Genomic DNA, 26,638 nt, shown 5'->3' with positions numbered 1-26,638 from the left:
ATGATCACCCTGCTATTCCTGCTCGTGGTGGGAGCCCAGGCCCAGCACGAGTGGACCTACTCAGGTAAGGCCCACCCCAGGGGCAGTGCCCACTTCTCGAGGGTGAAGCCTGGTCAGTCAGGGGCGACCACGTGTGACAACTGTGTGCGGTGCTGTTGGGGGCTCTGCGTCTCGGGCTGGGGGAGACCTCGGTTAGGGAGAAGAGGACAAAGTTCTCCCCATGGTTTTCCACTCCTGGTGCTGGCTTGACAGCCCACTCAGTGCTTCTGACAGCAAAGCCATTTGCACTCTTTGTCTGTGTAGATAAAAAATAAAGTGGTTATATGGAGTGAAGTAAGTCAGAAAGAGAAAGACAAATACTGTATATTAACACACGTGTATGGTATCTAGAAAGATGGGACTGATGAACCTATCTGTAGGACAGTGAGGGGCTTCCCTGGTGGCTCAGACGGTAAAGAATCTGCCTGCAATGATGGAGACCCAGGTTCGGTCCCTGGGTTGGGAAGATCCCCTGGAGAAAGGAATGGCTGCCCACTCCAGTATTCTTGCCTGGAAAATTCCATGGACAGAGGAGCCTGGCTGGCTATAGTCCATGGGGTCACAAAGAGTTGGACATGACTGAGCGACTATCACTTTCACTTCAGTAGAGATGCCAGCATAGAGAACAGATTTGTGGACACAGGAAGGGGAAGAAGAGCGTGTGACGAATTGAGAGAATAGCATGGAAACAAACACATTACCATAGGTAAAACACACTGCCAGTGGGGATTTCTGTATGACTCAGGGAGCTCAATCCAGTGCTCTGTGACAACCTAGAGGGGTGGGATAGTGTGATGGAGGGCGGTTCAGGAAGGAGGTAACATATGAATGCACAGGTACTAAGTCGCTTCAGTCATGTCTGATTCATGGACTATAGCCCACCAGGCTCCTCCATTCATGGGATTCTCCAGGCAAGAATATTAGAGTGGACAGCCAGGCCTTCCTGCAGGGGATCTTCCCAACCCAGGAATCAAACCTGTGTCTTTTATGTCTCCTGCATTAGCAGGCAGGTTCTTTACTACTAGCATCGCCTGAGAAGCCCAGATATATGTATACCTGTAGCTGATTCATGTTGATATATGGCAGAAACCAACACAGTATTGTAAAGCAATTATCCTCCAACAGGAAAAAAAAAAAGTGATTGAAGGGAGCTCCTTGCAGTCCCACCGAGAATGTGTGGGGTTTGCAACAACTTTCATATTGGAAATTCCATGATACACAGTTTATCTAGAATGACTCAATGTGCCGAGAACCAAGTGACCACTACATGGCCTCCGGGCTGGTCTCTCTCCCTTGCCTAGCCCTGCTGAAGCCCCAGACTCACACCTTGAGCCCCACTTACAGGACATGAAGTGGAAAAAAAAAACCTCTGGTGTTTACCACAGGCCCACATGTGAGCCAAAGAGAGGAAGATTGTGGGGTTCAGATAAGAAATACCTCTTCTGCGTGGCAGGAGCAAAAGCACCTGCCTGGCCCTCCTCCTTTATGTCCTGGAGGGAGGCATGGGGCCCAAGAGGATGCTCACGGCTGCTGGAGTCAGGAGCAAGCAGGTTTTGAACCTGTTCTCTGCACAGTCCACCCCGGCCTCAGATACTGGGGGGAGTGTCCACCTAGGGTGTCCTGTTAAGTCAAGGGCAGCAGAGTTAGGGACATCATGGGAAGGTTCAGGAAGTCTGGCAGCAGAGGGCAGGACAGCCAACTGACCAATCATTCTGTCTGACCCAGAGGATCCCTCCCTGGCTCAGCGCCATGAGACCCCAGGGTTTCTGCTTGGGCAGGCCCATAGATGCTGAGGGTGATTGTAGGGTAAGGACAAGCGAGGATTCCCACAGTGCAGACTGTCCCTCTCAGCTCAGCACAGCCTGAGACTGTGGCCTTCTGGAAACACCAGGAGTACAGGAAAGCTACTGCAATTACCTCTTGGAAACACTTGAGAAACCCCCATGCTGGCAAAAAGCAATTTGGCCCATGAAGGGGCTGTGCTCAAGACGTTTGGCCTTGGGACTTCCCTGGGGTCCAGTGGTTAAGATTCTGCACTTCTAATGCAGAGAGCAGGGGTTCGATCCCTGGTCCCAAGACCTTAGATCCTGCATGCCAGGCATGGAGCAAAAAAAAAAAATTCTGACTTTGATGCTTGCATCTGCCTCTAGGAAAGACTTGCCTACAATTTGGTGTGTATTATTGAATAGTGAGGAGAGGAGGAGAAATAAAGAATTGACTTTTTATTGAACCAGGAAACTATAAGAGGCTCAGATATGATCATCTTTCTCAAAATAACCTGTGGATGACACAGCTGCCCAGTGAGGGGGAAAGAGAGCTGGAGTCCCTGTTGCAAATGGGTGAGACCAGACTCCTCAACTGTTTGCAGGCTGAATAACCCATTACAAAGACTTGCTTTTTTTTGTTTTTTGTTTTTTAATTTTTTGGCTGTCCACACAGTGTGTGGGATCTCAATTCCCAGTCCAGGTATCTAACTGTGGAAGTGCACAGTCTTAACCACTAGACTATCAGGGAATTCCTATGATGACTTGCTTTTATCACTCTTTTCTGTGATTAGTAACTACCTTTAAAAAGATGAATTTCCTTTCTTTGACATTTTTTCAACTAATTATTCTAGGTCATCCTTGAACCTGATGCTTCGTTTCTTGCCTTGAATCCACAGTGTAGGCACCCAGGTGGTCTTTACAATACTGGGAACCAGTGAAGAGGGGTTGGGAAAGAAAAGAGGTGGGAAGGTCCTGCCGGTAGGGTGTAGATGGGGCTTTGATAATGTTGAGGGCTGGGAAAGGAAACTGCCACTCAGAAGAAGTGAGGAAAAGCCCTTAAAAGTAACACAGGAAGGCCAAGGCCAAGGAGCCCTCAGGACCATTTATCATCTGTGTGCCAAGTTCCTTTAGTCAGGTCTGACTCTTTGTGACCTCATGAACTGTAGCCCACAGGCTCCTCTGTCCATGGGATTCTCCAGGCAAGAACACTGGAGTGGGTTGCCATGCCCTCCTTCAGGGGATCTTCCCAACCCAGGGATCGAACCTGTGTCTCTTTTATCTCCTGCATTGGCAGGCAGGTTCTTTACCACTAGCACCATAGCCAGATCCCATATTCATCAGCTGACAGTCACTCAAAGGAAAAACCAAAGCTAGGTCTTAAAGATAGCCATTGCTTTCAAAATAATAAGCCATGTTCTCAGGGCCAGTGGTTGCAACAGAAAAATTAGGAACCAGCCCCGAAGCCCTCCACGGTCTGTGAAGCTGATTTAGAAGCCCTTCCTGCCTCTTTGGGCTTCCCAGATAGCTCAGTGGTAAAGAATCCATTTGCCATTGCAGGAGATGCAGGTTTGATCCCTGGGTCAGGAAGATCCCCTGGAGAAGGAAATGGCAACCCACTCCAATATTCTTGCCTGGGAAATCCCAGGGACAGAGGAGCCTGGCAGGCTACAGTCCATGGGGTCACAAAAAGTTGGACACAACTGAACAACTGAACAACAACAACCCACCTCCTGGAGGCCCTGCTCTGCTTTCTGGAAGGCAGGCCTCTGGCCTTGATCTCAACCTCTGCCGGCCTCCCTGGCCAGGCCCTGCTGTGAGCTACCAGCTCTGGCCTCTATACTGGGTGAAGTGCCCACAGAGAGGGCCCGGCTGGGCAGCACCTCTCACTGTGACCCCCTTGGCTCTCTTCCATGTCAGAGGGGGTGCTGGATGAAAAACACTGGAGGCTGCAGTACCCGGACTGTGGGGGGACAAGACAGTCGCCCATTGACCTGAAGATGAAGAAAGTTCGGTACAACCCTTCCCTGAGGGCTCTGAACCTCACAGGCTACGGACTCCGGCAAGGGGAGTTCCCCATGACCAACAACGGCCACACGGGTAAGGATGGGCGACAGACCGGCTTCTGTCCCTGGGGGAAGCGGGCGGTGGGGGAGGCTGGCAGGGCTGCCCGGAGCTGGACACCAGAGCTGCAGAGTGTGGCCTGGGGGCTGCAGGTGTTGAGTCCTGGCACTTCATCCCGGGTCGTGCAGCAGCTGTCTGTAGACTCGGTTCCCCACTCACCCCTTCATTTCGCACTGGCCTCTCTCCAAGCCCACTCTGACCCAACCAGCGGAAATTCAGCAGACAGACAGGCAACGCAGCGAAGCTGCACGGCCCACTGTGTGTTCTGTTGATCTGTGCCCTGGTCTGATTGGCCACGTTTTCTATGTGTGAAGGTCAGACAGGAAAGGCTGGGTGTTGGGGCCCCCCTATTTTAGAAGCCCAGATTGGACACTTATAAAATCCAGCTATACCTTGGCACACATCTTTCTCATTTTCACCATGTGGGTTCATCTCCTCCAAGCCTCAAGACAAGCCCAGAGAGAGGTATTTTTTAGGCTGAAACCAGGGACTTTGAGAATCTAAGGGACTTCCAGTCATACAGTCTCTAATGGTCGAGCTGGACACAGTCCCCAGATGTCTGATTCCTCCACTGTGTCCTCCTTGGAAACATCCCTTTCTACTCCCATTACTGTCCATTTGCATAGGCTTATGGAGGGTAGGGTCATAGGACTCAAGATTCCCTCTTTGCTCTATTGAGAAAATAAAACCCATTGCTCTTCATGTGGCTGGTGAAGGTAGCAGCCCTCAGATACCTATGATTTGGATCACCAACCTCCACAAATAATTCATGAAAGCGTCATTTTATCACGAATGTCAAGATCCTGCTTCCAACATCACTCTCTGAAGCATCTGGGAGGTTGGCAGAAGAGTGGGACCTTTTCAGACTGGCTTCTTTCCCCTGTGCTGTGCTGTGCTTTGTCCCTCAGTCGTGTCCAACTCTTTGCAACCCCATGGACTGCAGCCCGCCAGGCTCCTCTGTCCATGGGATTCTCCAGGCAAGAATACTGGAGTGGGTTGCCATGCCCTCCTCCAGGGGATCTTCCCAACCCAGGGATCTAACCGGGGTCTCCTGCATTGCAGGCAGATTCTTTGCCAGCTGAGTTACCAGGGAAGCCCTTCTTTCACCTAGTCATATGCATTGAAGGTTGCTCTGTGTCTTTTCACAACTTGATAGCTCCTTTCTTTTTTGGCATTGGATAATATTCCATTGTCTGGATGCACCAAAGTTCAGTTACCCATTCACCAACTTAAGGGCATCTTAGCTGCTTCCAAGATTTAGCAATAAGGATAAAGCTGCTATTAACATCAATGAACACCAATGTGTAGATGTTTGTGTGGACATAAGGTTTCCACTCATTTGGGAAAACAGCAAGGAGCACGATTGCTGGATTGTATGGTAAGAGTATGTTTAGTTTTGTAAGAAACTGCTCATCTCTCTTCCAAAGTGGCTGCACCGTGTTGCATTCCCACCAGCAATGCACGAGTGTTCCTCTTGCTCCACATCCTTGCCAGCATTTAGTGTTGTCAGTGTTCTGGATTTTGGTTATTCTCATAGGTGTATAGTGGCATCTCATGGTTGGTTTAATTTGTATTTCCTTGATGAACTGTGCTGTGGAGCATCTTTTCATATGTGTATTTGCCATCTGTGTATCTTCTTTGGGGAGGTATCTGTTATGGTCTTTGGGTTATCTGTCTTCTTATTGTTGAATTTTAAGGGTTCATTGTATATTTTGGGTGGCAGTTCTTTATCAGATGTGTCTTGTACAAATATTTCTTTCCAGTCTATGGCTTGTTGTCTACTTCTCTTGATGCTCTCTTTTTCAGAAGTTTTAAATTGTAATTGAGCTCAGCTTATCAATTCTTTCTTTCATGAATTGCGTCTTTGCTGTTGAATCTAAAAAGGTACCATACCCAAAGTTATCTGGATTTTCTCCCATGTTATCTTCTAAGAATTTTATAGTTTTGTACATTACATTTAGGTCTGTGATCTATTTTGCATTAATTTTGGTGAAGCGTATAAGGTCTTTATCTAGATTCTTTTTTTTTTTGCATGTGGATGTCTAGTTGTACCAGCACCATTTGTTGAAGAGACTCTCTTTGCTCCATTGTATCACCTTTGCCTGGTGGCTTAGTGGTAAAGAATCCACCTGCCAATGCAGGAGATGAAGGTTCGATTCCTGGGTCAGGAAGATCCCCTGGAGAAGGAAATGAAAATCCACTCCAGTATTCTTGCTTGGGAAATCTCATGGACAGAGGAGCTGGGCAGGCTACAGTTCATGGGGCTCACAAAGAATCAGACACGACTCAGCAAGTAAAGAACAATAACAACATCACCTTTGCTACTTGGTTAAAGATCAGTTGAATATATTTATGGTGGTCTATTTCTGGGTTTTCTTTTCGGTTCACCGATCTATTTATATATTCTTCCACCAAGACCACACTGCATTGATTATTGTAGCTTTTTTTCCCCCTGGCCTTATAGAGAGGCGTGTGGGATCTTAGTTCACGACCAGGAATTGAACCCATGCCCCCTGCAGTGGAAGTGCAGAGTCCTAACCACTGAACCTCCAAGGAAGTACCTACTGTAGCTTTTTAGTAAGCCTTTAAAAAAAATTAATTTATTTATTTGGCTGGACTGGGTCTTAGTTGCTGCATGTGGGATCTAGTTCCCTGACTAGGGATCAAACCCGGGCTCCTAAATGGGGAGTATAGCATCTTAGCTACTGGAGCACCAGATGTCCCTACTGAAGCTCTACAGTAAGTCTTAAAGTTGGGCATCATTGGTGCTCCAACTTTATTCCCCTCCTTCAACACTGTGTCAGCTATCCTGGGCCTTTGGCTTCTCCATGTGAATGTCAGAATTAGTTTGTTGACATCTACAAGATAACCTATTGGGGTTTTGATTGGGACCACACTGAGTCTCTAGGTCACATTGAGAAGAACTGACATCTGGACAATAGTGAGTCTTCCTATCCAGGAATATGTACTACCTCTCCATTTTTTTAGTTATTCTGTGACTCCTTTCATCAGAATTTTTCAGTTTTCCTCATATAGATCTTGTATATAATTCGTTAGCTTTATACCTAATTATTTAATTGGGAGGGAGTGCTAATGTAAATGATATTGTGGGGTTTTTGTGGCTTAAACCACAGAATCTTATTTTCTCACTGTTGTGGAGAGTAGAAGTCCAAGATCAAGCGTTGCAAGATTAGTTTCTTTTTCAAGGCCTTTCTCATTGATTTGCAGATGGTCAATGGGATTGTGTTCTTAATTTCAAATTCTGCTTTATATATCTATTTAATGTTTACATCCTTCCATTTTTATTATTAGATTAGAATACAGATATAAAATTACATTTTAACAAAAAGAAATCGAAAACACACTTGGATGTTGAGAGAAAGTGCTGCAAAAGTTTCTAAAGCTTATTTTCTTCTTTTCCAAAAAATATTTATTTATTTATTTGGCTGCACCAGGTCTTGGTTGCAGCGTGCAAGATCTTCAGTTGCGGCTTGTGGGATCTACTTCCCAGACCAGGGATTGAACCCCGAGGTCCCCTGCACTGGGAGCATACACCACCAGGGAAGTCCTTCTAAAACTTGCTTTCAGTTTCTCTATTTTGTTGTAGACATGAGCACAGAAAATGCTCAGATCATGTGGTTTTTCTGGGCTGATAAGAATCTGGTTAAATTAGTTCCAAACAAAGAAGAGTAAGTTCTGGAAGTTAAATCAATTGTCAGAATCCGGAAGGTTCAGCAAATTGATTTTGGGGCGGACGGCTAGTTGGCCTCACCTTTTCAAAAGCACAGTGATAAGCCCAGAAGTCCTGCCATTTTTCAATCCGGCCTGTGCAATCCTGTTGATACAGCTTGAGAACTGAGACATTCTGTCTGCAGGGGATTGTGTTTCTGGGGAAACACGCTTATCGGGATCTCTGTTACGTCTTCTGTGGTACTAACTGTCTTCAGCTCTGCAGTCTCTGCACACAGAAAACTGAACACCTTCTTTGATAAACTCTTCCATTTTCCTCATGGGAGCACTGACTTTGAGGCAGGCCACATTTTAAGCACTAAACACAAAACACCTGTTCTGCCAAAGGGCATGTAAAACCTCAGAGGCCAGATTCCTGCCTTCTGGCATATTATGAAGCTGTCATCACAGCTTCCTGCTGCTTCTGGAAGGGAAGCAGGGGGCATTTGACAGATATCAAATTCCTAATTTGGGGGTTTTTTGGCCACACCTGAGAAGTATGGAATCTAATTGCTTGACCAGGGATCCAACCCATGCCCCCTGCATGGGAAGTACAGAGTCTTAACCACTGGACCACCAGGGAAGTCCTCAAAGATCTCATATATGCTCGTTAAGAAATGTGCTTGCTTATAACTATCATCAATGACTTTAAATAGAAAAACCTTATTAACAAGACAGATGCTGACTGTCCCTTTCCAAGTCCTAAGTTATACTCTCATAGATATTTTTCTTGGTCACTTTTGGGGTCACTCTGCATGTCTCCCTTTTGCCTGACTCATTCCAAAATATAGAGATTTCTCTGAGGCCTGAGACAGTGGAATAAACAAGACAGCTGTCTGACCAGAGTGACTTCCCTGTAGAAAGTCTGTAGGGCCCAAGGCATGAGTTAGCTAGAAGACTGAACCATTTTCCTGTCGGCAAGAACCTAACATTTGAAACTGTTGATGATTACATCAAATTCAATCCCGTGCTGAGAGTCTGCGTGTTCCCTGACATGCCACAGAATTTGATCTCTTGTCTTCTGAAAACAAATTGAGGCCTGCAGTGATGATGTCCTGTCCAGGCCTGGTTCTGCCTGGACCTATGAACTGAGTGACTGCAAATCTTTCTACCTCCCTGGGTTGGCTCTTTGGTCCATAAAATAAAAGGACTTCTCTAGGGGTCCAGTAGGTAAGAATCGATCTGCAAATGCAGGGGACACAGGTTTGATCCCTGATCTGGGAAGATTCCACAAGCCACGGGACAGCTAAGCCCAAGCACCACAACTACTGAGCCTGTGCTCTAGAACCCAGGAGCTGTAACTATTGAAGCCCACATGCCCTAGAGCCTGTGCTCCACAAGAGAAGCCACCATAATGAGAAGCTAGCACACCACAACTAGAGAAAGCCTGAGCAGCAATGAAGACCCAGAGCAGTTCAGCAACAAAAAAAGGGTTGAAACCCTCAGGGATGCTCCCTTCTATGCAGCGGGATGGGTTGTTAGTTGGGCTGGTTCTAGAAGTCAACGTGGGATGAAGATTTTAACCACATGATGGAAAAGATAATGACCTCAATTCAGCCTTCCAGGGTATTCACCTCAGGTAGTAAAAGTAACGGAGAAGGCAATGGCACCCCACTCCAGTACTCTTGCCTGGAAAATCCCATGGACGGAGGAGCCTGGTAGGCTGCAGTCCATGGGGTCGCTAAGAGTTGGACACGACGGAGCGACTTCACTTTCACTTTTCACTTTCATGCATTGGAGAAAGAAATGGCAACCCACTCCAGTGTTCTTGCCTGGAGAATCCCAGGGACGGGGGAGCCTGATGGGCTGCCATCTATGGAGTCGCACAGAGTTGGACACAACTGAAGCAACTTAGCTTAGCAGTAAAAGTAATCAAAACAGTCCCAAGAGGCCCCACTTCCTGTTCCCTACCCTGTGGGCAAATTCCAAAATTGGCCACAGGTGAAGAGTGGAGGCTTCCACACTCACTAGCCCTATTTTTTCAGGGATAATCAGTTGGACCTGCCCTTTGGTGTCCTGCCCCTGACCTGCTGGTCCTGAGTGGGAAGGTGTGTGCCCTGGGACAAGTGCCTGTCCAGCCCAGCTCAGGGCCTGGTCCCCAACTGGCCCTGTGTGCCAGTGCCTCCTCTGCGGGGTCACCCTGCCCATGGCAATCCAGGTCTGTCTATAGCACCAGCTTGCTCCAGGAGTGGGCAGGTGAGCAGGGTCGCTGCCTCACCTGCAGGCCTGCCCTGTCCCCACCCGTCCGCACACTCCCTGCCCCTCGTCTTCTCTTCTAGTACAGATCAGCCTGCCATCCACCATGCGCATGACAACCTCCGATGGCTCGCAGTACTTAGCCAAGCAGATGCACTTCCACTGGGGCGGAGCATCCTCGGAGATCAGCGGCTCTGAGCACACTGTGGATGGGATGCGATACATAATTGAGGTACCTTCAGGCTCCTCTTTCTTTCAAACCCCATAGTCATGTTTGTGTTACTGTCTTTTTAAAAAATATTTATTTATTTATTGGCTGTCCTGGGTCTTTGCCACTGCAAGGGCTTTTCTCCAGTCTGCCACCCCATGGACTGCAGCCCTCCACGCTCCTCTGTCCATGTGATTTCCCAGGCAAGAATATTGGAGTGGGTTGCTACTTCCTCCTGCAGGAGATCTTCCCAACCCAGGGATCAAACCCAGGTCTCCTGTGTTTGATCGGCAGGTGGATTCTTTACCACTGAGCCACCTGGGAAGCCCTGTTTTAAAAAATATTTATTTATTTTATTTTTGACTGTCCAGATCTTCATTGCTGCTAGGCCTTTTCTCTAGTTGCAGTGGTTGGGCTTCTCACTGCGGTGGCTTCTTTTGTGGAGCACGACTGTAGAGCCTCAGACTTCCATAGTTGTGGCATGTGGGCTCAGTAATTGCAGCTCCCAGCTCTAGCGCATAGGCTCAGTTGTTTCGGAACAGAGGCTTAGTTTGCTCCTCAGCATGTGGGATCTTCTCAGATCAGGGATCAAACACAGGTTTCCTGTATTGGAGGCAGATTCTTTACTACTGAACCACCAGGGAAGCCCAGTTTAATTTATTTTTAATTTATTATCACTATTATTTTTTGGTGGCTCTTGCTGCTTCTAGGCTTTCTCTAGTTCCAGTGAGTGGGGGCTACTCTCTGTCATGCTGCACAGGATTCTCATTGAGGTGGCTTCTCTTGTTGCGGAGCTCGGGCTCTCGGGTGTGCAGGCTTCAGCAGCTGTGCTGCACCGGCTGAGTTGCCCTTTGGCACGTGGGATCTTCCTGGACCAGGGATTGAACTGGTGTCCCCTGCATTGCAAAGCAGATTCTTAACCATTGGACTACCAGGGAAGCCCTACTTTTCTCACTAAAACAGCCAAAAACACTTTGTGCAGTGGTGAGTCAGGTCACCCTGAGGTTAAATTTATTTTTCATTCACTCACCACTAATCACTGCTCTGTGCTGGGGGTTCCGGATGGGTCCCCTCCTTCACGAAGTCAGCCCAAAGCAGGAGTATACAGCCCAGAGAGTGGGGCAAGCCCTCTTTAGTTTCAGCTGGATTTCTGTGTGGTAGATTTGCTGGTTTCCTCTCTTGCTTAGGATGGGTGCTTGCCAAGTCGCTTTAGTCATGTCTGACTCTTTGCAACCCCATGGATCGTAGCCTGACAGGTTCCTCTATACATAGGATTTTCCAGGCAAGAATACTGGAGTGGGTTGCCATGCCCTCCTCCAGGGGATCTTCCCGGCCCAGGGATTGAACTTACATATTTTAAGGCTCCTGCCTTGGCAATCGGGTTCTTTACCACTAGTGCTACCTAGGAGGCTTCATAAGGAAAGCCTATTGGATTCTACTTCAAAACAGAGACCTGATGAGACACTACCTGAAAAGATGTGGCTAGTGAGGATTATTCGGAGAAGGCGATGGCACCCCACTCCAGTACTTTTCCCTGGAAAATCCCATGGATGGAGGAGCCGGTGGGCTGTAGTCCATGGGGTCGCTAGAGTCGGACACGACTGAGCGACTTCACTTTCACTTTTCACTTTCATGCATTGGAGAAGGAAATGGCAACCCACTCCAGTGTTCTTGCCTGGAGAATCCCAGGGATGGGGGAGCCTGATGGGCTGCCATCTATGGGGTCGCACAGAGTCAGACACGACTGAAGCGACTTAGCAGCAGTAGCAGCAGCAGCAGCAGTGAGGATCATTACTGCTTCGGATGACCATGGATTTACAGTGGCCTCCTGAGGTAAGGGGGCATATGCCCACTCTAGGGAGACCTCAGGAGAACCTTGTGGCCTCATATGATCTCCTGGAACTCTGCCAGCTTGTCTGCCTGGGAGAAGGTATATTGCCATCTCCCCATAAGAGACGCAGGTTTTATCCCTGGGTCAAGAAGATCCCCTGGAGGAGGGCATGGCAACCCACTCCAGTATTCTTGCCTGGAGAATCCCATGGACAGAGGAGCCTGGCAGGCTACCATCTGTGGTGTCACAGAGAGTCAGACATGACTGAAGCAACTTAGCACACAGCACACGTAATCCCACTCATGTTCTTTGCATTCTTGGAGAATTTTCTGGTCTTTTTTTTTTTTTAGCGTCAAAATTTTAATTTAAACTTGATTCACATATTTTATACATTATTCTTTTTTATTGATATATATATATTACTGAAGTATAGCTGATTTACAATGTTTCAGGTGTACAGCAAGAAGATTCAGTTATACATATATACATATATTATTTTTCATATTATTTCCCATTATAGGTTATTACAAGATATTGACGGTAGTTCCCTGTGCTATATAGTAAACTTTTGTTGCTTGTTGTGTATCTGTTTTTTTAAAATTAGAAATCTAGCACTTATTCTTACTAAGCAAACAAGTGGTATACATTATTTTTTTTGTATTGAGTACAGGCTATGCAAATTAAGCTGTTTCAATAAATATTAGAAATGTTCATTACTTTGCAAATATAAAGGAAAATCAGCTAATACAAACAATACAAGCCTGCATGAACCAGAGCTTCTCCCCATGAACATTTCTCAGCCCTCTCCTCACGTCCTTCTCAGAACTTTCTGGTCTTAGATCTTGTAGCCCAGATGGAGGGAGATGGTGGTCAGCAGTGTTTGTCGGTCAAGCAGAGGCGCCAGATGAAGCATCTTTTTTTCATTTTCCTCCTTTCCTGAAAACCTGAAGCATTTGAAGATTATGGGAATTGCCCTTGACTTGCCCTGATAGCTCAGCCTGTAAAGAATCTGCCTGCAATGCAGGAGACCCTGGATTGATTTCTGGGTTGAGAAGATCCACTGGGGAAGGGATAGGCTATCTACTCCAGTATTCTTGGGCTTCCCTGGTGGCTCAGTTGGTAAAGAATCCACCTGCCATGCTGATGACCTCAGTTCAATCCCTGGGTTGGGAAGATCCCCTGGAGAAGGGAAAGGCTACTCACTCCAGAATTCTGGCCTGGAGAATTCCATGGACTGTGTAGCCCATGGGGTCGAAAAGAGTCAGACACAACTGAGCGACTTTCACTCCCTTTCTTGCTTCCACAGATTCACGTCGTCCACTACAATTCTAAATATGGCAGCTATGAGGAAGCCCAGAATGAGCCGGATGGTTTGGCTGTGCTGGCGGCCCTGGTTGAGGTAGGCTGAACCTACACACTCGAAATTATAAACTGGTGGCAAAACAAGGTGTTAAGTGTAGACAAAGGCTTTTCCTACTTGTCTCTCCTAATGTATTCCCGAGCTCACAGTTCTTGGAAACACTGACTTGATAAAAAATCTACTCTTTTAAAGAAAAATATTTGTCTACTTATCTGGTCTTAGTTGTGGCATGAAGGATCTTTGTCCCTTATTGCAGCATGCAGCATCTTTAATTGAGACATGTGGGATCTAGTTCCCTGATCAGGGATCAAACCTGGGCCCACTGTATTGGGAGTCTTAACCACCGGACCATCGGGGAAGTCCCTGAAAGACCTACTCTTTCCCCAGTCCTTGCTCACAGTTACTGAGGTGCCTCTGGGTCACCAACCTCAAGGACGTTGGATGATCTGGACAAGCTGAGTTAGAAGAGCTGATCCCAGAGGGGCTGACTTGATAGAAATTGGTCTGAGGACATGAGAAAGCCTGCACCCCAGTAGACAGAGGCCACATCTCTGCATTCCTCAGAAAGTCTGGAAGGTGGGACTTATGTCTAGGCAGCAAGAAATGGTCAGTGAATATGATCCCCTCCCAAAACAAGTATATTAGCTTCCCTGGTGGTTCAGCTGGTAAAGAAACCACCTGCCAATGCAGGAGACACAAGAGACATGGGTTCAACCCCTGGGTCAGGAAGATTGCCTGGAGAAGGAAATGACAACCATCTCTAGTATACTTGCCTGGAAAATTCCATGGACGGAGAAGCCTGGCAGGCTAAAGTCCATGGGGTCACAAAGAGCTGGACACGACTGAACACAGCACATCAAAAACAAGCATATCAGTGCTCTGGAAATGGACCAAAGACAGGAACAAGGTAAAGCACTTACGTGTGATAAATGGTGAGAATTTTGAGTAAGAACAATGGAAGTTTGTGGGCTTCTTGCCTGGCATTCTTTCCATCTGCTAACTTGGTCAGTAAGTAATCCTAAAGGAAGTCAAACCTGAATAGTCATTGGAAGGACTGATGCTGAAGCTGAAGCTCCAACACTTTGGCCGCTTGATAGGAAGAACTGATTCACTGTAAAAGACCTTGATGTTGGGAAAGATTGAAGACAGGAGGACAAGGGACAATAGAGGATAGGATGGTTGGATGGCATCACCGACTCAATGGACACGAGTATAAGCAGACTCCAGGAGATGGTGAAGGACAGGGGAGCCTGGCGTGCTGCAATCCATTGGGTTGCAAAGAGTCGGACACAACTTAGCAACTGAACAACAACAACTTGGTCAGCAAGGTAGTTTCATCAGGGCAGGTGAACAGGAAAACCAGCAGCTTCACTGCCTGGTACAGGGATTCATTAGATTGGAAGTAGAGACTGAAAACCCATGCCCGAAGGGCGTTGCTGATAAAAGTAGCAAAAAACAGAAAAGGCAGAAAACAAGGAAAACTCGCAGCTTTGGGAGTCTGTCACGTCCTAACTGAGGTGAATGGCAAGGGGCAGGCCAATCAGAAGTCTAACTGGGAGATCCTGAAAATGAGAGAGCCATAGAGAGCTTGTATCGGCTTCCCAAGAAGGCCTGATGGAATGTGAAAGCTGAGTCTGACTTGGTAACTGGCTGACCTTTGAATGTGCTCCTCAACCCACATACAGATTCATCAGTTTGGGCTCCTGGGGTTTGAGCACAACCTCTACTAAAATCACTGAGTGACTGTAAAATTGTGCTGACCATAGATGGTCTAGGCTAAAAAAATAAAAATAAGACTTAAGACCTGAGCAGATTCATCAGCTGCTACACAGTACTATGGACACATATTCTACAGATAAAGCCCAGGCAAGTCACTGAATAGTTGCATGAACAACAACAAAAACTCCGCAGGATAGTTTTTAAAAATCAGAATTTAGATTAGCTACCATATATTATCTAAAATGTCTAGTAATCAAGGAAAAAGTTCAGCATGCAAATAGGAAAATGTGATCTGTATTTAGGAGAAAATGCTCAGTTGTGTCCAACTCTTTGCGACCCCATGGACTGTAGCCCTCCAGGCTCCTCTGTCCCTGAAATTTTCTAGGCAAAAATACTAGAATGGGTTGCCATGCCCTCCTCCAGGGGATCTTCCTGCCTGGGGATCAAACCCGAGTTTCTTGTGTCTCCTGCATTGGCAGGTGGATTGTTTACCACTGCGCCACCTGGGATACTCTCTAGCACAAAATGATGTAAGTTGCACATTGAAGTCACTAGAGCAACCATTAATAACTTAAAATGGTTAAATGGTACACTGAAAGTATTTGTTTAACATGAAAGGTAGCTAGAAGAACAGAGAAAGAGATGACACATTTAGAAAACAGATAAACGACAGTCAGAAATCCAAGGAAGGGGGTTGGGAGGAAGGAGGGGGAGGGATGTATGGGAGAGAGTAACATGGAAACTTACATTACCATATGTAAAATAGATAGCCAATTGGAATTTGCTGTATGACTCAGGGAACTCAAACCGGGGCTCTGTAACAATCTAGAGAGGTGGGGTGGGGAGGAAGGTGGGAAGGAGGGTAAAGAGGGAGGGGACATATATATAACTATGGATGACTCATGTTGATGTTTGGCAGAAACCAACACAATTCTGTAAAGCATTTATCCTTCAATTAAAAAATAAATTTAAGATTAGAAAAAGAAGAAATCCAAGAAAGTCTGAATTTTCACCCAGTGGAAGAATGGATCAGCATCACTGACTGAAAAAAACCATTGTTCATAGACCTTTTTCACCAAAAGCAACTTTCCTGTCTTCTAAAAAGTAAACACTCATTCAAAAAATAGAGGATGTCGGAGGTCAGCATTGGAGCAGTTTTGCCTTGGACATCTGGCTCTCGTCCATCCAGTCAAAAGTCCTGAGGATGAAGAAGGGAGCACTTGAGACCAAGCCCCCTGATCATAATGCATCTGGGGGCCTCCCTGGTGGTCCAGCAGTTAAGACCCTACACTTCCCCTACAGGGGGTATGGGCTTGATCCCCCTGGTCAGGGAACTAAGATTCTGCATGCTGTGTGGCAGTGGCTAAAAACAAAAACAAAAAACCCACAATGAATCTGACTGTGGCTGACAATGCCCAAAACAAGGTCACTGGGGATATTTTAACAGTGACTTTGGCCATTTCATGAGGATATCACCAGATACTGCCAAGAAGGTCTTTTTCCGGGAAGCTGCCAAAGTGCTTCAGATCTTGTCTTTCTGGAAGAAACTGGTGAACCAAGGCAGTTGGTGCAAAGAAGCGCCAGACTGTCTCCCCGGATGCCTCCTTGCCCTCATAGCTCTGCACCACCAGCCAGGATACCAAACAGCTGAATTAAGGGAGATAGTACCAGATGGAGGACCCACCTCCCTTAGGTTAACTGCTCCGTGTTTCCCCTGCAGGTAAAGGATTATGCTGAAAATACTTACTACAGCAACTTCATTTCTCACCTGGAGGACATCAGGTATGCAGGTAAGAGAAACCAACAGAAGGCGCACCAGGGCAGAGGAATGAGCCTGAGTGTGATGGGGACGGGGGGCAGGGAAGAGTCACGGGTGGGCAGGGTTGCAGATAAGCTTTCCAGGGGACACTTAGCTCCCTGTGCAAGGTCTCTGGCTCCAGCAGTTCCCGTGATTGGCTCACGCTGTACACACCTCTGGGAGACCCGTTCATAAACTACCTGTCGATTTCCACGACTAGGACGTCTGGATGGCCAGAGTTCCATGAATGAGGGATGTTTTCAATTAAGTCACCCTGACCTCTGGCCCCAGCTGGTCGTGATGATCCTAGTCCTCAGACAGAGATGAGCTCCTTGACCTCTGGCCCCAGCTGGTCATGATGATCCTAGTCCTCAGACAGAGATGAGCTCCTTGGTTTCCAGTTGAGAAGAGTCTCAAGAGTGAAGCCTCTTGCCGTGGTGTCTGTGATGCAGACACAGGGCTGGCCTCCCTGCTCTCTGCCTCCGGAAGGCAGGGTTCTCGTCAGAGCATTTGCCCACTCCCATGATCAACTCTTGACTTTAAGCTGTTACCATGTCTGCTGCAGCCTTGGTTCTGGGCATCTCACTCTGCCCCATATGCCGGTCTCCAGTTCCCTGACCTGAGTCCTCACCCTCTCCAGCGATCTCCTGACCTCCAAGTCATGGGCCTCCACGTTTTCACTACTAGTCACGCTTCTTGCCTCTCAGTTCTCTTTACCTGGCTTGGATGCCACAGACCATCATTCTGACACACCCATACAAATGCCCTCCATCCCTCCACAAACTTACCTGATAAAGCCCTCCGCCAACTTCTGCTTTCTCAGAGTCTGTAGCCAAACAGCCTATAGGGAATGTGCCTGAGAGAAACACAGATATTTCTAACTGGTATTACTTTCATTCCTAGCTAAAATATAAACAAGTACTAACACGGCTCAGAAATCCTAAAATACTCCTCTGGGCTTTTTCTTTTCCCCTCTCCACAATGATTGCATCACCTTTTCTCCTCTCTCCCGAAGCACCCCCTCCCTGGCCCCAGCTTCTCCCCTGACGGGATGCCTGACCTCCCACTTCATGGAGAAGGTAGCCAGTTACTCACTCATCTTCTTAACTTGGCAGTCCCGTGGTTAAGACTCCCAATTTCCACTGCAGGGAGCATGGGTTCAACCCCTGTTCAGGGAAGTAAGATCCTGCATGCCATGCAGTGCAACCAGAAAAAAAAAAAAAAACTTAGAAATTTTTTGCCTGCTCATTGGGCTATGCACTACTAGACTTCACAGCCTTGGTTAAACAAACCTGTTTATGTATATATCACAAAGATATCCTCTTTGCCATTAAAAAAATGCAGAAGTGCTCAGGGAAAAAAGCAGAGTTCCTGCCTCGTGCAGCATCTTTCGTTGCAGCATGTGGGATCTAGTTCCCTGAACAGGGATCGAACCCAGACCCCCTGCATTGACAGCATGGAGTCTTAGCCACTGGACCACCAGGGAGCTCCCATGAGTGTCCCCTGTCTATAGACAGGTGCATATCCTGCCAGGGCCACCCAGCCAGAGGAGGTATTTGAGTGGGTTTCTCCCCAAAGTCTTTGCTCTTAACCCTTTCCAGGAAGCAGTACACTGGGTGATGTTTCCCAATGATCAGGTTCTAAGTTCTTCTGCTTAAATCAGGAGATTTAAAGATAGTGAGATATGAGCCAGAGCTGTCCTCTCAAGGGGCAGCAGTGGTCCCTGACTTTGCTTCTCATCCCCTCTATTAGGACAAAGCACAGTTCTGAGGGACCTTGACATTCAGGACATGCTACCTGGGGACCTCCGATACTACTACAGCTACTTGGGGTCACTCACCACTCCTTCCTGTACAGAAAACGTCCACTGGTTTGTGGTAGCAGATACTGTCAAGCTCTCTAAGACACAGGTAATGTACAAGATTGCTTTAATATCCAAGTCTCTCCTTTCCATGGCCTGATCAACAAGAGCGTTCCCCTAAATCTTATCTAATGCCAATACCTGGGCTCCTATAGTGTTTTCTATGTCCAGGGCTGTAGTGCCTCACCTCTATCACCATGGGTGATCCTACTAGTGCTGTGCTGTGGCAGAAACGGGCCAACAGGCTTCAGAGAATCCAAGAAATCTATAGGCAATGCAACAACAACAAAAAAACACTGGGACCTGATTCAAGTCATAGGAGAAAATTTGCATAGTGAAGGCAAATATTTATTGAGTGCCGCTCTCACCGGGTATTACATGTGCAAACTCCATGTCCTTATGGGGCTAATTCTTTTTTTTTTTTATGGGGCTACATTCTAATCTCATAAATGACTTTATGCAAGAAGGACAGCTTCAGATTTAGCCCTTTATCATCTAAAAATATCTGTAGCCCTTTGAGGGGAAGAGCTGTATCAACCGTCTTTTGTCCTTGAGCCTAGCACGGGCACATAATAAGTATTTGTTGAGTTAAATAAAGGACAAATGTTACTGAGGTTGCAAAGCAAACCTTCTGGGTTCCTCAGAAGTGAATATTTCTCTTTTTAAATTTTCCATTTCCCTATTTCAGGAAAAAGTGCAAAGACCCCTTATTCTTATACCAACATGTAAAAACATTGCCAACCAGGTTGAAAGTGCCCTGAGATACCTAACAAAAGTCATTGTTAGTTATCTACGAAAAATGCACCTTAAATTCAGATCTAGAAGAATTTCTACAAATAGTTATCTGAGATGAACTCAATTAAAAAAAATCACAAAATACTAAGAAAAAGGCACTATGAGTGAGTATCAGCAGAATTAGACCTACAAAGATTTCAGATATTATAATTATCAGCCAATTAATATAAAGTATGTTTAATATTTGGAGAAGGCAATGGCACCCCACTCCAGTACTTTTGCCTAGAGAATCCCATGGGCAGAGGAGCCTGGTAGGCTGCAGACCATGGGCTCACTAGAGTTGGACACGACTGAGCGACTTCACTTTTACTTTTCACTTTCATGCATTGGAGAAGGAAATGGTAAAGAATGCATAATATCTATAATTAAACATATTTGATATGTTTAATATGTACAAGAGTTTGAAATACAAGGAAAGAACAAAGCATAAAAATGACCAAGTCAACTTGAAAAAAAGTAAATTGTTAATTTCTAGAAATGAAAAGATAGTAACCGAAATTAGTTATCCAACAAATGAGTTTAATAGCATGTAGGACAAGTTCAAGAAAGAATTAGTAAGCTGGAAGACAGAGCTGAGACAATTATGCGAAATGCAGCATAAAGAGAAAAAGAGGTAGAAATATGAAAAAATAGAGAGGTATAGAGAACATTCTAGAAAGACCTGAAAAATGTCAAGTTGAAATTATAGTGGGAGAAGAGAGATGGCATAGAGAAGAGGAATAATTTAAGAAATGTTGACTGACAATTTTCCAGAGGGTTGAAAGTCACCATGTTATATAATAAGGAAGCCCAATGAGTCAATGAAAACAAAAAGAAGCCCACACTAAACACATCACAGTGAAGCCACAAGCTATCAAAGCAGAGAAGATTTAAATATCAGCCAAAGAGAAAAGACATATTTCATGAGAGACCTACGATTAGACGAGCATTAATTCAATGCAGCAACAATGAAAGTCAGGAAGCAGTGCAACAACTTTTTCACAGCACTGAGAGAAATGAGTAGCTTACCTAGAGTTGTACGGCAGCAAAAATGTCTCTCAAGAATGTAGACAAGGGACTTCCCTGGCGGTCCAGTGGTTAAGACTCTGCCTGCCAGTGCAGGGGACACAGGTTCAATCCCTGGATTCGCAGGACCCCACATGCCTCAGAGCAATTCAACCTGTGTGCCACAACTACTGAGCCTGTGAACCTAGAGACTGTGCTCCGCAACAAGAGAAGCCACTGTACTGAGAAGCCCTCACACCACAACAAAGTGTAGCCCCCACTGGCCACAACTAGAGAAAGCCTGAGTGCAGCAGTTAAGACCCAGCACAGCAAAAATAAATGAATAAATAGAATTTACTCTAAAAGAAAATGTAGACAAAAACAGGAATTTTCAGAAAAACAGAAATTGAGCTTGCTACTTGGTATGTCTCTGTTTACTTCTTTCTCTCTTTTCTGCTACCGGCTAAACCTGTAGAAAAAGATTGAAAGATATTGTCAGAAGAATGACTGGGTGGATGAATGCCAAGGCACATAGTACCCAGAACCGCTTCAGGACTTGAGATCGTCTTTATCAGAGTTATATAAATCCAAGCGCTGGTTCAACTGTTAACTAATTAAAAAAAAAAAAGTTACCCAGTGCCTCTCCTCTCATTAATTCCTTTCATGTTGCTGGCAGATTGAGAAGCTAGAGAATTCCTTACTGAATCACCAGAACGAGACCATCCAAAATAATTACCGCAGCACTCAGCCCCTGAACCACAGAGTGGTAGAAGCCAACTTCGTGTCTCACCCTCATCAGGGTGAGTGAGATCAACTCTCGTTTGTTCTTTGCCATGTGCGATGATAGTTTCCTGTTTTCCTCCTTCTCTGGGTGAACCCGTCTCTTCTGGCCACAGTGAGGGAAGGGGAGTCATCTAAGCCTCAGGGGGCACAGGTGGACCAATCAGAACGGGGCTTGGGTGAAGGGCATGACTCATTTTCCCAGTCCAGGCAGTGGTACTACTGAGTAGGACAGAGAGGGTGATGAGAACGAACCAGCTCCAGAATATCACCTAGTATTGGCCAGAGACAGTGGGAGAAGCAAGATGTCAGGAACATAAGATGCTCCCATAGAGTGTCGGCTCAAGTGAACCTCATCATATCCAACTCAGATATTTCCCCCACACTTCTATCTTGGTCTGCATTACAAACCCATCCTCAACTCCTCCCATAAATTCCCTCAAGGTGGAGTTAACTAGACCACATAATGCTTATTACCTTTTCTTGGGGATCAAACTGGGGATGGATTAGCCACCAAATGGCCTTTGAGCCTTGCAGGTGGCTCAGTGGTAAAGAAACTGCCTGCCGGTAGAGGAGAAGCACAAGATGCAGATTAGATCCCTGGGTCAGGAAGATCCCCTGGAGGAGGAAATGGCAACCCACTCCAGTATCTTTGCCTGGGAAATCTCACAGACAGAGGAGCCTGGTGGGCTACAGTCCATGGGGTCACAAAGAGTTGGACACTTCTGGATGCACACAGGTGAAGCTGCAGATGCCAGGATGCTGGAAGCAGGCATAAGTGGTCCAGTTTCCCCGGACCTTCCAGTCCAGGAGGTGGGGCTTCAGCTGTGTCGGTTTGACTTACCTCATTTCTGTGGTCACAGGAATGTAAATATTCTGCAATTTCCCATCTTTATTTTGTCCAGTTCTCTGTAAAGTGGTGGTGAACTACACACATTCCCTGAATTCACTTTACAGTGAATTCCTTTACAGTATATTCCTATTAACCATTCCTGACGACTTTATTGGAGTAGGAAATGGCAATCCACTCCAGTATTCTTGCCTGGAAAATTCCATGGATGCCTTTATATTCTTTAATAAATAGACCTGGTCTCCAGTCAGTATTACCCTATCTCCGCATGTACCTTGCAAAAGTTAAAAATTTCCGTACATACTCCTCAGCACAATAAAGCTCCATTTATAGTTTTCTCCCCATCTCTCCTGGTTCATTTATTGTTTCCCATTGTATCAGTTTGCTCCTTTCATACAATACTAACAGGAAAAATGATACCAACTATAATTTTAATTTCCCCATATTATAATTTATACGATATTGTTGTTGTTCAGTCACTAAGTCATGTCCGACTCTTTGTGATCCCATGGATTGCAGCATGCCAAGCTTCCCTGTCCTTCACCATCTCCTACAGCCTGTTCAAACTTGTGCCCATTGAGTTAGTGATACCACCCAACCACCTCATCTGTCTCCACCTTCTCTTTCTGCCCTCAATCTTTCCCAGCATCAGGGTCTTTTCCAGTGAGTCAGCTCTTTTCATCAGGTGGCCGAAATATTGGATATTAACAGTCACAATTTCTTTTTCTAAAGGATGACACCCTCCTAAACAGGTCCAATCACTAGCAGACTAAACAAAGGGAGCTTAGACCCATTGATCTGTCTCCTTGTTCTAATTTTGCTATGCTCCCTGTTTAACATTTTATGCTATTCTTGCAACAAGCACAGATTGTATCATTCTCCTTAGGCCACTTCTCAAATGCTCTTTCCATTGAAGCAGGGCAGGAGTGTCATCCCAATGTACCCTCATGAGCGACCTCAGAGGTTCTAATAACCACCTCTTAGTCCAGAATGTCCCATCTTGCAGTATGTCATTTTGGCCCTCACTTCTGAGACTTGCTATTTAGGAGGCGTACACGAATTCCCAGGCTTCCCTGGTGGCTCAGTAGTAAAGAATCCTCCTGCCAATGCAGGAGACTTGGGTTCCATCCCTGGTTTGGGAAGATCCCTGGAGAAGGAAATGGCACCCTGATCCAGTACTCTTGCCTGGAAAATCCCAGGCACAGAGGAGCCTGGCAGGTTACAGTCCATGGGGTCACAAAGAGTCGGACATGACTTAGCAACTAACGACAGCGATAACAATAGCAACAACATACCAACTCCCAGGAGGTAGGAAGAGGGCTTCCTCCCAACCCCAGCCAAGGGATCTGAACAATGCCCTTCCTTTACTGAGAAGAGAACAGAGAATTGGGCATCATCTCACTCCAACTTTACTCAGACCCAGACTTCTATGTTGGAGAAGGCAATGGCACCCCACTCCAGTACTCTTGCCTGGAAAAATCCCATGGACGGAGGAGCCTGGTAGGCTGAAGTCCATGGGGTCGCTAAGTCTGGCACGACTGAGCGACTTCACTTTCACTTTTCACTTTCATGCATTGGAGAAGGAAATGGCAACCCACTCCAGTGTTCTTGCCTGGAGAATCCCAGGATCAGAGGAGCCTGGTGGGCTGCCATCTATGGGGTCACGCAGAGTCGGACACGACTGAAGCGACTTAGCAGCAGACTTCTATGTAGCAACCCAACTGTACAATCCACATGATATTTCATAGTTCTATAGTATCCATACCAGATTGGTTAATATGATCAACTCATCAGAGATGAATGACCTGAGAAACAAAGATCAGTTATAAACACAGGAGAATAGCAAAATCAGCCCTCTTGCAACTTATTTGTTAGAAAACACCTATGTATTCTAAGGTAAAGGCTACTGAGCTTCACATGAAAACCAAGGGTCAAGGGTTGAGCCATCTTTGACATGTCACCCCTTGGATTCTGGCAGCTTACAAGCCTAAATTCAGACATAGCAAGGATGCCTGAAGCCAATGGGATGGGAACATGGCAGGCATATGAAAGAATCAAAAATATTTCTCCTAAATATTACATGTAGGGAGTGGTATCTGGCTGTCCTGTGTCCCCTGTTTTCCTGAATCTCTTCAAAGTTCTGACTTTTTCCTGTTAACTCTTCTTTTTATAGAATACACTTTAGGCTCCAAGCTCCACTTTTATCTAAACAACATTGACCAAAACCTTGAGTACCTGAGAAGATTTATTGAACAGAAGATAACAAAGAGGAAAAAAGAAAAGTATTGGCCTTGAAGAGTGAGCCCTGCCTTCTGTTCAAGAAGCCCTGGGTGTCCAGATCATACCATTTCTACCGAGGCAGCTGCTTAATTTACGATTAAAACAGGAGAAACCATCATCCATGAACGGAAGTGAGATGGCTTAAATGCATGAGAAGGGTTTGAGCGAGATGATACCAATGGGAATTGACTGGAATAGAAATTTAACTACCCTCCTCTCGAATCACATACATTGATTTGTCTTAATTAGAAATCAACCTGAAATCCTGATAGCATTTAAATGAAATAAAATAACTTTGGAAATTTGTTATTTAAACTTCTCTTTTCTATTCCTTTGTGCCATTTCAAATATCGTTTTTTTGCTCTATCCGGAGGGACCCAGGTGATGGGGTAGAAATGAAGGTGGGAGGGATTTCCAGCTTTTTTCAAAAGTTCCCACTGACGTTATTGAAAGGTTAAAAATGAAAGTTTCCAATCAACAACTGATATTTTTATAACTTTTATGGAAACTGTAAGTACTATTATTTGTTTGTATTATTATTGTTAATTTATGCTTCCAACTTTTCACTATTACAACAATGCAGAGTAGGAATTTGGCTGTGCTCAGTCACTTCAGTCGTGTCCGACTCCCTGCGACCCTATGGACCACTGCCCGCCAGGCTCCTCTGTCCATGGGATTCTCCAGGCAAGAATACTAGAGTGGGTTGCCATTTCCTTCTCCAGTGGTAAAGTGCGAAGTGAGTGAAGTGAAGTCGCTCAGTCGTGTCTGACTCTTTGCGACCCCATGGACTGTAGCCTACCAGGCTCCTCTGTCCATGGGATTTTCTAGGCAAGAGTACTGGAGTGGTTTGCCATTTCCTTCTCCAGGATTTGGCTGAGTTAAGCTTAAAAAACCTGACTTCCCTGGTGTATCAGACCAGGGAAGAATTCACCTGCTACACAGGAGAACCGGGTTCAATCCCCGGGTTGGGAAGATCCCCTGGAGAAGGGCATGGCAACCCACTCCAGTGTTCTTGAAACTAAAAAAATAAACCCAACAACAACAAAAGCCAAAAACACCCAAGGAAAAAAGTAAAATGGTTTCAGGTGATATTAATTTGGGCTAATGTTATTTCTCTAGATTGTCATTGCGAACATTTTAAAAACTATCTGCATTGGCATGGAGCCTTTACCACTACACCACCTGGGAAGCCTTTTTAAACTAAGTTGCTGTCTATTTTGTGATCCAAAAGTTTTGTCCTGGGAGGGAACTGGGAGGACAGAGGGCACATTGCATCCTAGTGACAGCAGAAAGTGTGGTTCTTTAAAAAGCCACAAAAACAACCTCCTGCTGTCAGTGAGAAGAAAGCCACCTGGCCAACCACCCCCTTCAGGGGCAAGCCTGGGTCCCCCAGGAGCGGAAGCTGGGAGGACCCCCTTTGCAGGCTCTGCAATTTCAGAATTCCAAAACTGGTTTCCATGAGTTCGTGGTTCTCGAGAGAAGTTTTGAAAAACAAAATATCCCTTAGAAACAGCCCCTTAGTTGTTCCATGGTGCTCTCAGTGGCCGTTTCTCTTCAAGAGTGCCGGAAATTTCCCCAAAGGCCTTCTGCTCTGGTGCCATTTTGTGAAGGACTAACTAAAGCAAAGGTTTTTGTGAAGGACAGATTAGAGAGGTGCGTGGACTGGCTGTGTTTGAAGGGAAGCTGCTGCCCTCCAGTGGCCACTGTGAGATTGGCGGGGCCTGTGCCCAGGGGACCTTGGCAAGCCCCTCCACACCTCCCATCTTTCCTGTTGGTAACCTGGGGCCCAAAGACCTCTAAGGATTCTTCTGTAAGTTACAGGCGTATCAGGGATGAACATTACAGTGCAAGTCCCTGGACTTCATCCTTTTTCACACAATGAAAGACGTGGAGTTGCAGTCAGTGGGCTCTGGTCCCTCTTATTTCCATGTCCTGCTTTTAGAATTTCAAAGCATCATTACTCTTGGATGATAGATACCCAGCCCTTCCCAACTACCCTCTTGTCACCTGGGGGCCGCCTCCCCAACCCCTGCTGAATGGACGGCTGCCAACTCAGATGCCCCTTCTCAGGCCTGAGCTGGCAACTTGAACCCAGCTGACATGAGGCCCGGCTGACGTCCAACCGAAGCCGTGCAGAGGGGCCCAGGACAGCACCTGGCAACCCTGAACCTCACACAGGGGGAGCAGATGCCATGCCCTCCCAGGGACAGCTGCTGTCCAGAGAGAAGTTGCTGGAGAGAAGCACAGAAGGATCTCCGGTCTCAGAGAGGTGGTTCAGTGTGGCTGAGAGTAGCAGGTGGTGAATGCTGGACTGGGCTGTA

The 26,638-nt window shown here is 46.2% G+C and overlaps 1 protein-coding gene across 1 annotated transcript; it reads left to right on the top strand.

Moving 5' to 3' along the window:
• On the top strand, window positions 1-24,628 carry CA6 (carbonic anhydrase 6). The gene is made up of 8 exons (XM_027564106.1): window positions 1-64; window positions 3,723-3,902; window positions 9,935-10,083; window positions 13,197-13,289; window positions 16,690-16,759; window positions 18,520-18,677; window positions 21,084-21,207; window positions 24,211-24,628. The coding sequence occupies exons 1-8, from the start codon at window positions 1-3 to the stop codon at window positions 24,330-24,332; spliced, it is 960 nt and encodes a 319-aa protein (XP_027419907.1). The 3' UTR covers window positions 24,333-24,628.
• The last annotated feature ends 2,010 nt before the right edge of the window (window positions 24,629-26,638 follow it).

Source organism: Bos indicus x Bos taurus, chromosome 16, assembly GCF_003369695.1.
Source record: "Bos indicus x Bos taurus breed Angus x Brahman F1 hybrid chromosome 16, Bos_hybrid_MaternalHap_v2.0, whole genome shotgun sequence".
Classification (NCBI taxonomy): Eukaryota; Metazoa; Chordata; class Mammalia; order Artiodactyla; family Bovidae; genus Bos; species Bos indicus x Bos taurus.
This window is presented reverse-complemented; position numbering and strand designations above follow the sequence as displayed.